Below are 9619 nucleotides of genomic sequence, written 5' to 3' on the forward strand. Positions count from 1 at the left end.
ATGTCATGAAGTACAAGCTAGAGTTGCTCACCTAGAAATATGGAAACCATCGATAGCTTTCTTGTATCTTAGTTAGAGTTTGAGAAGATGATGGCTTGATCGTCTCTCCTCTACGCTCTTGATAGCATATATTACTTGCTTGAAGTACCAGGATATTGTCTCAGTGGATCTCCTCCATGTGTTATGAATCACTCGAAATCTCTTGTTATGTCCAACATGAAGGAACATTTCCACTTGCTTTTCGATATAAGTGTCGATGCTATCTTGAAGCAACCCGTAATCCTAAATGTGTTCACAAGGTGATTAAAAGGGGCTCTTCTCATCCAATGAATGCTGACATCCTCTACATCGTCGTTGTTGTAGATGTAGTTCGGATCTTTCATCCTCTCTCTATCGAGTTCAAACATGGGAGCATGTGTGACTATGTGCTTGTAATTGCGACGAACTGCTCTCTTGTGGACCAAAAGCATCTAGACCCGAACCAAAGCTACAAGGACAACCACCTGGATGATAATCTTCATCCTTTCATCCTAGTTAAATCGGTGTTGCATAAGTAAGTGGCGAAATTGGCCATAAGCTAAAACTAACTAGGTAAGGATCTAATGGCGGGGGCGGGATGGGGTTATAGGTGCTCACAAGCATGGTTGAAGATGATGCCATGCTAGAGTTGAAGAAGACTGGGAGGAAAGGGTGATGTAGACGAAGATGACAAGCAGATGTCGCGGACCTATGAGCCACGCCATTGCTGGTGCCATAGACGACGGGGTGACGGAGCTGGTGCCGAAGATCTACGAAGTCAGAGCAGGCGGTGCCGCATATCTATATCACTGCGGTCTGAGAGGCAAAATGAGGACGAATTTGCTCTCCCACCGGTGGTGACCGACTAAGAAGCTACATTTCACGTCTAACCACGCAACCAAAAAAAAATTGGTTCCCGCCATCCCCACGTTTGGTCCTGTGTGCACGCCGTTCCTCTCTTTACACCGCCAACACCTTTATAAATGAAAATGATCTCGATTCAGACGTTTCTCTAGAGCCTGACCTCCCACACTGACACTGCTTTAAGGTTCATTCGAGCCCCAAACGCTACCGTTAGACTTTCTAGAGGAGACCGTGTAACAATGGTAAACGTAGGATATGTTGGTGTTTTTCCTAATTGAAAATGTGAAACCGCTGCGAATTGCGGTGGTACAATGATTGCCGCCAATCTGCCGGGCATGTGCGCTCTCTGACGGTGGTAAACCTAAACCACCAGCTAATAACACAGCACGGTATATATATACATCTGCACACAATCAAGGACACTGCAACTCGAGGAGGACATACATATATACCGCGACAACGGTACTCGATTGGGGGATTGCCATTGGAAGGGCAGCAAAGCAGGAGCGGCATCCTCTGACCTGCCAAACTGCCCCCAGCACCAGCACCAGCAGCGGGCCTTGGCCATTTCCTCCTCCCTTCCACGCACCGCCAATCTTGCTTGCTTGTCCGACCTCGATCTGCACCCACCGGCCACCGCGGCGCCAACCAAATCCAAGGTAAAGACACACACGAGCTGAAGGACGCGCCGCAGGAACAAGATTAGACTGACCGACGCGCAGAGAGGCGCAGCACAGCACCACCAATGGCGGGCTCCGTGCGGCTGCTGCTGCTCTGCCTCCTCGGCTTCTGCGTCGCGGTGAGCCACCAGAAGACGGACTCGTGCGCCGGGGACCTCGCCGTCGCGCGTCTCATCCCCTTCGACACCTCCGCCTTCCACTGCATCACCCTCTGGAAGCAAGAGGACTTCATCCTCAGGGTAATTGCCTTCGTTCTTGCACTATCTATCTTACGGACATGCCATTCCCATTGCGCTGCTGCGGATTTCTAGCCTAAAGTTTAGCAACCAAGCAACAGATTTACAATGGCGAAATGTGATGTAAGACTCCGATCTGACCCGAGCTGCTCTGCCGACACTTGTGCAGTACAAGAACACGGCGACGAACCAGTGGAGCTTCGTGCTGTCGGCGCCGGACACGGGATCCTGGGTGGCGGTGGGGTTCTCGGGCAAGGGGGGCATGGTGGGGAGCAGCGCCATGGTGGGCTGGTCCTCCTCCTCGTCGGGCGGCAAGGCCGTGGCCAAGGAGTACTACCTGCAGGGCAGGGGCCCCGAGTCCGTCACCGCGGACGACGGCAAGCTCACCCTGGTCAGGAACAGGACCGCCACCGTGGCCAGGTCCGACAGGCTCTACCTCGCCTTCGAGCTCAGCACCGACCACCCGCAGCCGTTCCTCATCTACGCCGTCGGATACCAGGGCAGCCTCCCGTCCTCCCCGGACTTCACGCTGCAGGAGCACCGGGACATGGGATCCCGCGGATTCAACTACGCATCCGGTACACACACCATTCATTCATTCAGACAGACGCGCTCTGGTTTCTTCTACCTACCCGTAAAGAAACGCTTTTTTTGTTGTTAACCGGCCGACGGTCCTCGATCTGGTTTCAGCGACGCTCTCTAGCGGCGGCGGCGGGTCGACCGAAGCTGGGTTCCCAGCCAAGAGGTGGCACGGGCTGCTGTCCATGATGGGCTGGGGCGTGATGCTGCCCATAGGCATGATGGTGGCGCGCTACTTCCGGCGCCAGGACCCCTACTGGTTCTACGGCCACATGGCCGTGCAGGGAGTCGGCTTCCTCGTCGGCATCGCTGCCGTCGTCCTCGGCTTCCGCCTCGACGACGACGGGCTCAACAACATCTTCGTGCACAAGGCCATCGGCATCACCATCCTCGTCACGGCCTCGCTCCAGGTACGCACGACGCAGCACTCGGCATCACCATTCTTTGATTCTTGTTACATGATTAACTTAGTTTCAAGGGGCGACAACTTGCTTAGGCTAATTTGATTGAACCCCAATCGCGATTCCTTGGCTGGCTGGCAGCTGGCTACATGTGCGCGCATATCATTTGAGTTGGCAGGCTAGCATGTGCTGTAAGCAAGCCTGGAACAACAACAACAACAACATAGTAGTACTCAGGATTTTGCAGGTTTTTTCTTGGGCTGTGAATCTGTCTTAGTTAATTCACATATGCCCAAGATTCTTGCCATCAGACTATATACACATATAGATTTATTCGATTCGTTGACTCCAGAGACCTCTGATAGACAATGCATGCTGTGATTGCTGTCACCTTCATGTTCTGGTAACCGACAGAAAAACATGCCCCCCAAGAACGTTGTGTGTGTGCTCACCATGTTGGTCTCGATCCATCCACAGGTGACGGCGGTGCTGGCGCGGCCGGACAAGATGTCCAAGGTGCGGCGGTTCTGGAACTGGTACCACCACAACATCGGCCGCGCCGCCATCCTGCTGGCCATCGCCAACGTCTTCCTCGGCCTCACCATCGCCAAGGAGGTCAGCGCCTACATCGTCTCCTACGGCGTCTTCGTCGCCGTCTGGGTCGTCGCCGTCGTAGCATTCGAGTTCAAGCGCTACTACGAGGACGACGACTGACTCATCAGTCATCACAATAGAGAAGAGCCGTTCCTTTCTTCTGAACAATTAATTGGACACGCACGCACGAACGCGTCCAGCGACTCACCAGCTACGACGTGGACACCAAACACACTCTTGTCGGTGGACAGCGAATTTGAGATTCTGTTGTAAAATTCTTTTTTGGGATATAGGATCGATACGGGGAGGAGGAGCTGGAGTGACTGCTGCTGCTGAACTTAATTTAGCTGGACGCTCTGATTCATTATTTGTACATTGATGATACATGATGTTGTTCTTATTACCGCGTGATGTACCCTTTTGCTTTGTTGATAGATTTGCTCGAGCTTTCTTCCCACTTTCACACTGCATCGATCTATTGCTCCAGTACTTGATTCATCAACGCAGCTCCTTCTTTATTGGCATGCATGTGTCTTCAGCTTCACGCCTTCATCTTTATTTTCCACTGAGAGGACAGGCAACCATGTCCTGGAAACTCCCAAATGTAGGTCAATCATCTGGTCTTGCTGCGCCGCCCCCACAATGTTTCGACAAAGAGATCGCAAAGATATCTGTTAATTACACCAAATCTCTACTCCAACAAGATGTCCAAAAAACATCAGGAATATGCACTACTAAGAAGATAATAAAATAAAAAGAGGTAACTAAAAAACAAAGATCACCTCGCGGTCGTATTGACATACTCGTAACAGTAGCAACCTAACCACCACCGAAGACAACACTCAAACTCAAAAAAAATTCTTCAAAAGCAACATTTTAAAAGGAAGAAACCATGCACAAGCGTTATCCTCGCTTGATCGAAGATCTTGGGTTTTTTCACTCGGGAGAAAGTTTGATTTTACAAAAAGATTACTTTCAACAATGCCAGATCTTGGGCTTTCATGCTAGAAATAGCACTCGGTACTCCGAAAGCACCAACAAAAATGTAATCTCATGTGCAGCCACCCCCTGCCCGTTGCCGCAAGTAACCAAACACCCAACACAAAGGAAGAATCTTTGCAGCAAGTCTTCATCTCAACCAATACACCTATCTGTCATTGCAAACCTCGCATTCACCATGACTTTATCCGCCTTTGTCAATTTAATGAAAATCTATATTTAAATATGTCCCATGGCACCAATAAGAAAGCGAAGCATCACGCCATGCCCTCATGAAGCCGCCCTAGCTGAAGATAAAAGTCACACACAACAAGATCCATTCCAATCTAGATATGCAATGGGGTCACACGCCAATCAGCGAAAATCTCCGAGAGTTAGACTAAAACTCGTTGGTGTCCAGATCGAGAAGACAAAAGGCCGACATGAAAGGGACCATGGACATGGCAAAATTTAAGCCGCCCCAAATATGTATGTCCATAACAGGACATGGACACTGCAACGTTTAAGCCGTCTCTTTCAGCAAACAGGTAAGGTTTACCCAAGAACAGGAAATTTATTTCCACGGAACATTTTATTTGCATATACGCAAACAACACCCGGCTCAGCTCGTCAGTGCTTAACGATTGCCAAATAACTATGACAGTCTGTTATTCACCATATATCCGGGAAAAGTTTCGGACATCAACTTATGGTTAATTCCAGACAGAACACTCGGCCTGGGCAAAGTACTCAGTTCGTTTCATCAGTTCTGCAACAAACTCGCAACTGAATGGGGTCTACATTCTAGAGGCTGCAGACATCTAGGCGTCTAGCTACCTACACACTGCACTAGCCTATGCATGAGTCACTCAAATTATTTGTGACAACTGACATGTTCTCACGGTTCGTTCCTCGCGTGCCCACCGAAAGCGCCTGCGTTCTGCACATGGGATGTCATGGCAATTCCTTTCATCTTCAGGTCTCCCGGAAATGGCAATGCTTCCTGACGTAGCTGATGCTGATGCTGCTGCCGGGCGGTGCCAAGGTGTTGCTGTTGCAAATGCATTTGAGGTTGCTGGTGCTGGGAGCGGATTTGGAGCTGCTGAAGCTGCTGAGCAGCCACAAGAGATTGCATCTGGCTACGCTGGTAGCTTTCTGAATCCACTCCGTAGGAGGACATGCCGAATTTTCCCATTTTCCCGCTGTTGGCGTTGTTAACCTGTCCTGTTGCAATCTTCAGTTGCTGAACCTCGTCCCTCAGTCTGTCGTTCAGTGCTACAAGTAAATAAGGATCGGTTACACAGTTACAGTATTGAAGATGGTAGGGGAAAATTGTTAGCATAGCCAAAAGGCTAACATAAGTTAACACTGCCATTTAGAATTGCGAGGAGACAGAAAATAGCTCTTGAATCTCTAGATGATCAGGAAAAAATCAGGACAAAATTCAGGAGAATACCAAATTCAAAGTTTTCTATGTGAGAGTAAGTAGACATGTATAATTTAGAACATCATTGAGTAATTTACAAACTGTGGAAATACATGACATGAAATAAGCGACGTATGAAGTAAATTTCTTCGAATTTGCAAGGCAAAGAAACCCTTACCATCTTGCAGCCTGACCTGTTGCTCCATTGTTTGCACCCGCAGCTTTAAATCACCATTCTCATTTGTTAAACCAGTGGTATCTCTCTGTATCATACAAATAATAGACTTGTCACTTATGGACAACCTAAAAGAATTAATTTAAAACTACAAAATATGCAGTACACTGACAATATGTATCTGTAGAAGTACGAAATACAATATCTATATATAACTGGTAATAATATGTCAGATGTAAACAACATGCAGAAGAATAGGGGCTCCACCATATCCAAAAGCTCACTAGCTAGACGCTCCCATGGCATGCCAGCCAGGGGGATTAGGTCCATTGCAAGAATGGCCTTTGTCAAGGCGATCTTCTAGTTCCAAATAAACTACTTTCTTAGGTGTCCAAGCATATATTGAAATACCAAGTAACCCACAAATTTAGTAACTATATGCAAATGTAAAGGTATTTTACAAGATCAAATTGGCAAAACATAAAACAACTGATCAAATACTACCTCTGTTCTGTAAAGCAAGACGTACAAATTTTTCCTGAAGTCAAACGATGTAGAGTTTGACCAACATTATAGGAAAATATATTGAGAACTATGGTAGTATCTAGATATAACATGAAAATGTATGTCAGGATGTATCTAATGACATTGATATGGCATGGCAGATGTTGACAGCTTTTTCTCAAAACTTGGTCAAAGTTTACATTGTTTGACTTTTGAAAAATATTATACTAGTACACCTTATTTTACGGAACGGAGGTAGTAGACAGTAACGACAGTTGGAGATTCTAATAAAACGCCTAAGTATAATAGGATGCATTGAAATGCCTTAACATTTACTATTGGTATTGACCATTGGAGAAACTATAGCAACTGCCAGCAAACCAACTTAATACCCAGATTTAAACCATCTAATGCATATCAATGGGCAAGATTTTAAGTTAAAAGTAAATCCCAATAACAAACCTGCAACATGGACAATTGAGCTGATAGTGTAGTTGCTTCTGTTTGAAGACACTGTACTTTTCTCTCGAGCTCCGCGATGTAGCGCATCTTTCTTTCTTTTGACCTAGCAGCTGACTGGCGGTTGGCCATAATCCTAAAAAGTTTCAACAAAATAAAAGGTAAATCAAATTAACCTAAGTAGCGAGCACAAATCCCAAAAGGTACACACAGTCCATAACACCACACAAGTAGAACATAATGAATCATATCAAAATACCAAACAAAGATGCATCTAGATTGTTCTAGCAAAGAATAACACTACGTAGTTGCTCTCATAAGATGAGCAGCCAAGAGTATAATGTTTTGTACTAAATTAGCACTAGAGCAAAAGGCAATATTACAGCCGTGAAACGCTGCTCTTACATGGCCTCCCTCCAGGGAAGGTAACGCCAGTGGCATAGCTCCCATTGTGGCGCCTGCCATAGCTAAACATCACATTTACCATTATCCCATCCTAATGTTCAGATTAAAACCAGCGCCATGTGTATATACATCGACCTATAGGAGAAATCTAACCCAGGAACATGTATGAGCGATGGTTGGCTCTTTTCATTTTAACCGAAAAGGTGACTTGCTATGTCAGCATTTACTTAGCACTAATGGTCCATCATTGTCTATTTGTCTCAGAACAAAACAATTAATTTGAGAGTGCGTAATGGATAGATTAATTTTTCTACGAGCCAATAATAGGCTGTGTATGTGCTACAAACATCGATAAATACTTTGCCAATTTTTTTACCCTACCTATTGTTACCATACTATAGGCACGTCCATACCAAAAATTTAGTTGGTCCTCCACCACTTGGTAACGCAAAAGTTGAAATAAAAAATCTCTGCTGATAATGAATCACATATATTAACAATTTTTTTTCTGAAAACTGCTGGCTAAATGATAGTGACATAGTGACATATAGAGATACTTTGAATTAACTAGTGAACCAATTGTAAGGACCTACTTACATCACCCATTCAGCACCACCGCCACCATATACACATCACGCCCTAGAGGAAAGACTAAGAAGAACACAAAGTTTAACAAATACACTTTGTTTTTGGCACCACTACATCATGTATTAAGCTAATACACTATTATAGCTGTAATGAAACTCTATAGAAATACTACATCCCCCCCCCCCCATTAAAAAAACTACATAGGCAGCCTCTAATCCAAAATAGATACAGTCCTCAGTAGCATCAGGTTCCTGTTTAAGTGCCAATAATGCCTAAAATAGCACAGTTCTCACTCATATGATTAGTTGATTACTGGTGGCTAATTGACATGATTCCAGATCCCACAACTTTTCCCTTTTGATACACTGGCCGGTACCCGTGTGGCTCCTTTTGGAAGAAGCAACTTTCCCTGAAATCGGTTTTGCACAAGACGCCGTGGAACCTGTCCCTGTCAACCGCCGCAATCTATGTCGTATCTGGCAAAATCCCTAACGAGGCCGAGAATAGCAACGAAGCGAAGGAGGTCGGTTAATTGAGAAGGCAGGCTCACCTCTTGGCGCGCTTGGGGTCAACGAGGGCGAGCTCGGCGAGCTTGGCGTCGGAGATGGCCTTCTTGGCGTCGGCGGCGGCCCTCCCGCCGAGCGAGGCGGTGGCGGAGGCGGAGGCGAAGGAGGTGGAGCCGTCCATGGAGATGCTGTGCTGGTGGCGCGGGCGCGGCGGGGGCGGGTAGGGCGCGGCGGGGTCGACGGGCTCGCCGAGCCTGCCGCCGGCCTCGAGGAACATCTGGAACATGCGGCTGCCCGCGCTCCCGCCGCCGCCGTTGCCGGGCCCCTCGTCGTCGTCGTCGTACTCGTCCTCGTCGTCGTCGCCGGCGACGACGCCGAGGTCGGCGGCGTCGAAGGCGAGGTCTTCGGGGAGCGCGGCGGCCCCGAGGAGGATCTCCGACTGCGCGCGGCGGTGCCTGGGCGCGCGGCGCGGCGGCGAGTCCTCCGGCGTGGGCGCGACGTCCGATCCCGCGGCGGCGGAGGTGGACGCGGGCGGGGCGTCCATGGTGGGGATCTGGGAGGGGAATGCGGGGCCGTGCGCCGGCGAGGGGAGGGCAGGAGGCGACGGAGGGGGCGGGGTGTAGCTTAGGAGGAGGAGGAGGAAGACATGCTCGCCCGGAGCTTTGACCCACCCATTGACTCCGCAGACGGAAAGCAAAAGGAAAGGTGGGGCAGCAGCGCCCAATGCGGCGGCGTGCCGCGTTCCATTGTCGTCATGGCTCCCTACTAGGCTGGACCCAAACCCAAACCCTGCTGGGCTGGCTTCGGAACCTCCGAACCTATGGTTCTGGACTCTCTTGCAGGGCCTTGCGTCGCGGTACAGCGACAATCCGTCAGTTGAACATTATTTTTATTTTCATGTAATTTTACATGAAATTGCTGCAAGATGACATGACTTGCTAGGTTTTATCTTAGGTTCCTACGAACTGAGAACAACATTCTACAGCAAGTGGTCAACGCAAAACATTGAATAAACACGGCAATGCGCACAGATTGTGAAGCGGAGGAGGCTTTTCTTCACAAGGCCGGCACCGAATGGCTTCTGTCGCTGCTTAATAGAGGCTCACAAGCTCAGATCATTTTTCTTCTTTGGCGGGTTTGGCATCACTGTAATAATAATATTGTCCATGGAGACGGTAAGGCGTCGGTGGCGGCGTCTATTCCTTA

The 9619-nt window shown here is 48.2% G+C and overlaps 2 protein-coding genes across 2 annotated transcripts; one reads left to right on the top strand and one right to left on the bottom strand.

Moving 5' to 3' along the window:
• The first annotated feature begins 1323 nt into the window (after positions 1–1323).
• LOC124677084 (cytochrome b561 and DOMON domain-containing protein At3g07570-like) lies at positions 1324–3802 on the top strand. The gene is made up of 4 exons (XM_047213081.1): positions 1324–1801; positions 1968–2376; positions 2489–2787; positions 3256–3802. The coding sequence occupies exons 1-4, from the start codon at positions 1628–1630 to the stop codon at positions 3490–3492; spliced, it is 1119 nt and encodes a 372-aa protein (XP_047069037.1). The 5' UTR covers positions 1324–1627; the 3' UTR covers positions 3493–3802.
• Positions 3803–4937: 1135 nt separating this feature from the next.
• Positions 4938–8957, bottom strand: LOC124669678 (transcription factor RF2a-like). Its single transcript, XM_047206247.1, has 4 exons — positions 8458–8957; positions 6918–7050; positions 5955–6039; positions 4938–5625 (listed from the first exon to the last, which is right to left on the bottom strand). Exons 1-4 carry the CDS (start codon positions 8955–8957, stop codon positions 5249–5251), a joined length of 1095 nt encoding a protein of 364 aa, XP_047062203.1. The 3' UTR covers positions 4938–5248.
• Positions 8958–9619: the final 662 nt, after the last annotated feature.

Source organism: Lolium rigidum, chromosome 7 (genome assembly GCF_022539505.1).
Source record: "Lolium rigidum isolate FL_2022 chromosome 7, APGP_CSIRO_Lrig_0.1, whole genome shotgun sequence".
Lineage (NCBI taxonomy): Eukaryota > Viridiplantae > Streptophyta > Magnoliopsida > Poales > Poaceae > Lolium > Lolium rigidum.

Excerpts from the sequence above, each read along its gene's own strand:
- LOC124677084 (XM_047213081.1), top strand. The coding sequence starts at position 1,628 with ATGGCGGGCTCCGTGCGGCTGCTGCTGCTCTGCCTCCTCGGCTTCTGC. Across the intron at positions 1,802-1,967 it reads AAGAGGACTTCATCCTCAGG|TACAAGAACACGGCGACGAA; the intron begins GTAATTGCCTTC and ends ACACTTGTGCAG. Across the intron at positions 2,377-2,488 it reads CGGATTCAACTACGCATCCG|CGACGCTCTCTAGCGGCGGC; the intron begins GTACACACACCA and ends ATCTGGTTTCAG.
- LOC124669678 (XM_047206247.1), bottom strand. The coding sequence starts at position 8,957 with ATGGACGCCCCGCCCGCGTCCACCTCCGCCGCCGCGGGATCGGACGTC. Across the intron at positions 6,040-6,917 it reads CTCAATTGTCCATGTTGCAG|AGAGATACCACTGGTTTAAC; the intron begins GTTTGTTATTGG and ends TGTATGATACAG. Across the intron at positions 5,626-5,954 it reads ACAGGTCAGGCTGCAAGATG|CACTGAACGACAGACTGAGG; the intron begins GTAAGGGTTTCT and ends ATTTACTTGTAG.